The sequence below is a fragment of the Curcuma longa genome, chromosome 19 (assembly GCF_044706935.1).
Source record: "Curcuma longa cultivar G26 ecotype Majalengka, Jawa Barat chromosome 19, ITB_CL_G26_1.1, whole genome shotgun sequence".
Taxonomy (NCBI): Eukaryota; Viridiplantae; Streptophyta; class Magnoliopsida; order Zingiberales; family Zingiberaceae; genus Curcuma; species Curcuma longa.
The window spans coordinates 94,833-100,832 of NC_133879.1; the positions used below are offsets into that span (position 1 = coordinate 94,833).

The 6,000-nt window shown below is 35.5% G+C and overlaps 1 protein-coding gene and 1 pseudogene across 1 annotated transcript; both read right to left on the minus strand.

The window, feature by feature from the left end:
• Positions 1 to 1,828: 1,828 nt before the first annotated feature.
• On the minus strand, positions 1,829 to 3,405 carry LOC141812689 (uncharacterized; annotated as a pseudogene).
• A 106-nt stretch (positions 3,406 to 3,511) lies between these two features.
• LOC141812690 (uncharacterized) lies at positions 3,512 to 5,985 on the minus strand. Its single transcript, XM_074700703.1, has 2 exons — positions 4,487 to 5,985; positions 3,512 to 4,373 (listed from the first exon to the last, which is right to left on the minus strand). Exons 1-2 carry the CDS (start codon positions 5,983 to 5,985, stop codon positions 3,512 to 3,514), a joined length of 2,361 nt encoding a protein of 786 aa, XP_074556804.1.
• Positions 5,986 to 6,000: the final 15 nt, after the last annotated feature.

Sequence of the window (6,000 nt, forward strand, 5' to 3'; positions counted from 1 at the left end):
TACGAGAAGCTACGGAAGAGTACTCCGATAGAACGAGAAGGATACACACACTACAACAATTTAGTAAATTAGCGACAAAATAAATTCGTCGCTAACTTAACTTTGTCGTCGCTAATAGTATTTTGCGACGATTTTTTTTCGTCGCTAGTATCGTCGCAATAGGATTGTCGCAAAAGAAACTTAGCGACGAAATAGTATTATACTATTTCGTCGCTAACATTAGCGGTGAAATAGTAATCGTTGCTAAACTACAAAAATCGTCGCTAATATTAGCAACGAAATCCTACTGATTCGTCGCTAATGTTACCAACGAAATCCTACTGATTCGTCGCTAATGTTAGCAACGAATTTAGTTAAGTCGTCGCGAAATTAATGAAATGTTAGAGTTGGAGAGGTTGGGCGTGAACACGTAACTTAGTGACGATCTAAGTCTAGTTCGCCGCTAATCTGCGTGTTAGCGACGAATTTGGACCATTTCGCCGCTAATCTGATGTGTTAGCGATGAATTTAACTGTTTCGCCGCTAATTTACACTGGCCCTGCACCTCTCGGATTTTTTTTCCCCATATCACATACAATATCACACCTATATCACAAACACACCTATCACAAACAGAATACATCAAAACAACATAAAAATTCACCTCAAAACATACTTAAAACACAAAAAGTGATACATAAACCAATTCAAATACAATACATAAAGTTTAGATACCATTCAAATACAATACGCACAGTTTAGATACCATTCAAACACAAAGTTCAGATATATACAAGCTGTCCAATGCACTAATGTCATCACGATCAGTACAACTTCCACTTACAGCACACTCAGCAATGAAAATGGCAGTGAAATGGCATCCCAAACTCAAAACTGGTCTCCTGCATCTTCTCCTGCAGCTGCAACCGTTAGGAAATTGATTCAGATAACAAGTAATGAAACAAGTAATGAAACAAAATCCATACAGATAAAAGGAGTTCTTCCCCCTCTTTGATAAATTCATATAACAAGTAATGAAACAAAATTGAAATGAAACAGAATTGAAATGAATCTAAATTGAAATGAATCAAACACAACTGGGAAAGAAAATACAGCCTTAAAAAGTTTCTTATAAGAAGAAAAGTGCATATATTCTTTGCAATGAAAATGCCAGCAGCCAAATTTCTAAACATAGGCAGCATAAGTAACAAAACTTCACCTAAACACTTATTTTAAACAATTGCAACTAGTATAGGAAGAAACAATATGAGGCCTTATAAATGTTGAATAGATCTTGTTTAGTATTCTCTAATCTTGGTAATAGCTTCACTGTGCTTCAAATCAACCATTTGATATAAACTCAATCGTATTCATGGATCACAGCAATAACATCAACATGAAATTATGTGCATCATAATGCTTCTAAAGAAGCACAAAAAGTGGCAGGCAGTGACGCCGTGCTGCTTGCCTACACCTCTACCAGAAATCGTACTCATGGATCTACAGTTTCAAACATTCTCCCCTTCATGCAGTGTCGAATGATCAGTATAGTATAAGTATATTTGTGATATTAATTCAGATCAAATATAGTGCTTTTTGTACCTTCACAAGCAATATATTTTCATATTTGAAACACTGAATTAACATAAATTTCTTGTTCATCTACTATACAAGCAATCTAGTTTCATATTAAGAAGTTTCTGCCTAATCTAAACGAGGCTAACTTGGAATCAAGCCTTAACACAAAGTAGCCTAACTTGGAATCAAGCATAGCAGGAAGTTGGTTGCAATATTTAGATTAGTAATTAAACAATCATTGAGATGAGAAGATTTAACATACCATCACAACCTAAGGTGCAGGGGGAGATGGAGCTGGAGAAGAATCATGGATCAAAGATTGTAGCGCTCCAGGTGCCAACCGATTAAGAATTTGTTCAAATATATCTTGTCTGGATCTCATTGCTTGCAACTGATCTTGGGATGCTTGCTAACTGATCCTGGGTGCTTGCTAACTGAAGTCGGGTGGTCGCTAACTCTGCTTCAGTGCCTTCGAGCCTTTCACGCAGTGCTGCATTAGGGGTTCTAGATGAGGAGGTGGCATCTGAAGAAGTGGACCTAACTGGCTTTGGCCCACTTCCAAGTCCTCTAATATAGCCTGAGCGTGTACCGAGGACTTGATCACAAACTGTATCCGCAATTTGTACTGCATCAATGTCATTTCCTGAAGTTTCTTGTGTCTGAACATATTCATCACGCAGTCTCACCATATCACCCTAAGAATAATAAATATGTTAACATATCTATAAAATTAATTTTCCACGATTAATAAAAAATTTAGTAAATTATAAATCACTTACGTATGCAGTTGCAGCCCTCTCCCCCAACCCACCCTTTTGACGTGCTGTAATGAGTTTCATTAAAGACGGTAATCCGATCTTTTCGCTGTGACTGATCGATCTGAAAAAATTAATGTGTTAATATTGTAATTCATACATTATATATACGATATTTAAACAATTTATACTTACACCGTCGTAACTGTATTGAATAAATGATTTAGAACCTCCCCGATGATTATATGGAAGTTTTGCTCGATTTTCAACATTTTTTGCAGATCGTGCCTATCACACAAAAATTCATATGAATAATATAATTGTACAACAAAACATGTTAGATGATTTACCTATAATGTGAAATGCAAAGACAACAAAGCAGGTACATTAAAATAAGTTACCTGAAATGCCTCTGACTCAAACAAATCACACATATAGCGCCAATCATCTTCTATCTCACAAAACTCAGTTGGCATATGTTGCCGCCGCTCGATAGGAGGAAGGTGCAATAGCTTTTTATAATGGGCATGCATTTTACTTCGATTATCTCTATATCTTGCACTCATTAATCTGTCCGTCTCCTTTCTAACGGACGATGGACCCTCCTCAAAACTAATATCAAAAGCAGCCTGAAAAAATAAATAATATAAAATTGACATGTGATTAATAATAAAAGTGTAGTTATAAATTATTAGTACTTACTGATAATCGATCATATATCATATTCTTGCTATCAGCGGGGACATGCTTCCAACTTTTAACTTGTAACGGAGCAAACTTCTTTATGGAAACACCCAACTCGGTCATGAATGCAGCTGCATTGGGGCCAATCGGATGGCCATCGCTCTTACGGAAAGTAATGGGTAATCTACCCCGCTCCTCGATCTGACGTCGCAGCCGATCGGAATGTGTACCACGTGTGTCCCTACGTAATGGTCGACCTACAGGTGCAAAAGAATTATCAATTAACAAATGAATTACTTTAATAAATAAACCTTTTGTAATTTAAATACAATAAAAACTAACCAGTAGGAGAACTATCATCATCTGGTGTAGGCACGACCGGTAGATGCTCAATCCTCTTAGGTGGCATGACTGTAACATATGCATCATATATAAATGAACAAGTAATGAAACAATATCTTATGGAAATGAAATAAAAAAGGATCAAATATATATATATACCATGTAAATAAATATTAATCGCTGTCATCATCTGTAGAAGATAATTGATCATCTGTATCACTATCAACTTCAGTATCAATATCCTCATCATTAAGAATACTTTGAGCATCCATACATAATTCCACTTGTGCATTTGACATATCTAAATGTTGATGCTCAACATCTAATCTACAAAGATGGGATATCTCTAAGTCTTCACCAACAATTGAACTTGAACTTGCCTCATTAGATGAAATCTCTTGGTTAACATCAACATGGAAATTATTTTCGAATTCGATTTCTTCAAATGCTTCATCAACTTCAGTTACCTCGTATATTTCTCGATGTTGAACCTTTTGCACTACCTTCCAATGGCCTCCACGCTTTATATCATTTAAATAATAAACTTGGCTTGCTTGGTTGGCCAAAATGAATGGGTCATCAGTGTACCATGTTTTAGAAGTGTCAATACATAAGAAGCCAAACTCTTCAACCATTGATTTTTTTTTAGGATTACATTGGAACCAGTCACACCAGAATAATTGTACTTTATACTTGAAAGAGTAAAATAGTTGAACAACATCCTTCAACACTCCAAAAAAATCCAAATTGTCACCATCATCAGATGATGGTACGCTAACCCCACTATTCTGAGTAGTTCTGCGAGAATCACGTGACCTTGTATGGTATCGAATACCATTTACAATGCAAGCATCATATAGTTGAACTTCAACATCAGGTCCCATAGCTAAATAGTACAACTCATGTGTGATCTCTGAATTTGTTGAATTCTTTAAAGTTATCATTCTATCCCTAAACCACTGTGGAAATTCTCTCTCATGGTATTGTAGAAGTTGATTTGAAGGAACTTTATGTGATAGAAGTTGAAGATGCTCGCTGCATAAATGGTTAAATTACAATTTAGTGACGATTTAGAAAAAAAATAATAATAGAATGTAAAAACTTACTTCCGATATCGATCAACTTCTTTACAATTATTGAGAATATACCAATGTGCTTTCTTATGCAAAGTTGCAGGGAATTTTTGATTATGCTGGTTGCCAAAGACTCTTGCTTGTTGTGAGAAAACACTTAAATTGCATATTACTGGCTGAACATCTTTATTTCGTTCTGGTCTGCTAAATCTTGTCTCAATTTGACTCATATATAAAGAACTAAAAGTCAATGCCTCATTTACAATATACCCCTCTGCAATAGATCCTTCAGGTCTTGCTTTATTACGAACATATTTTTTAAGTCTGCCCAAATATCGTTCAAAGGGATACATCCATCGTGAGGAAACAGGTCCAGCTAACATGGCTTCACGAGGTAAATGAACTGCCAAATGAACCATAATGTCAAAAAATGCTGGGGGAAATATTCGTTCCATCTTACATAATATGAGAACTATTTCCTCCTCCATTTTACATAAGTCCGCAATGTGTAAAGATCTTGCAGTTATCTTTTTGAAAAACTCACATAACTCAATCAGTGTGCCACATATGTCTTTGGGAAAGAATTTACGTATAGCCACTGGAAGTATTCTTTGCAACAAAACATGACAATCATGTGATTTTAGTCCATATAACTTTCCATCATTTACATTCACATTTTTAGATATATTAGCAGCATATCCATCAGGAAACTTCACAGACTTTAAAAATTGGCAAAATTCACGTCTTTCTTCCAATGTCAATGTGTAACTTGCATATGGTTTACTAAACTTGTCTCCTACTTTCTTCAAATGCAATTCACTTCTAATCCCCATATCCTGCAAGTCTAATCTTGCTTTCAATGTGTCTTTCGACTTTCCATCTATATTTAATAATGTACCAATCAAAGCATCACAGATGTTTTTTTCAATATGCATCACATCTAGATTGTGTCTCAACTTTAAATCTGGCCAATACTTTAATTCAAAAAATATAGACTTCTTTACCCAATTTGTGTCATCAGAAGATCTCTGCCTTTTTTTACTTAATGTAGGATGTTTACTGAATGTCACCTGAGGTAATGCATCCAATTGTGATAAAATCTCATAACCACTAAATTGTTGTGGTGGTCTTTCTTGTTCAACCTTTCCATTGAAATACTTATTTTTACGCCATGGGTGATGCACATTCAAGAATCGACGGTGACATGTGTAGCATATTTTACTCCGTAATCTTTGAGATTTAGTTTCATGCAGACATACTGGACATGCTTTATAACCTTTTGTGCTCCATCCGGATATTGTTCCATATGCTGGAAAGTCATGAATAGTCCACATCACAGCAGCATGTAATTGAAATACTTGTTCAGTCGATGCATCATATGCTTCTACCCCATCATCCCATAACTCTTTCAGGTCATTGATCAAAGGTCGTAAGTATACATCTATCTCTTTTCCAGGTGATTTAGGCCCAGGAATTAAAAGAGACATGATAAAATATGATGACTTCATCATTTTCCATGGTGGCAAATTATAATTCACAAGTAGAACCGGCCACATACTATAAGCATTTGACATGTTTCCAAATGGATT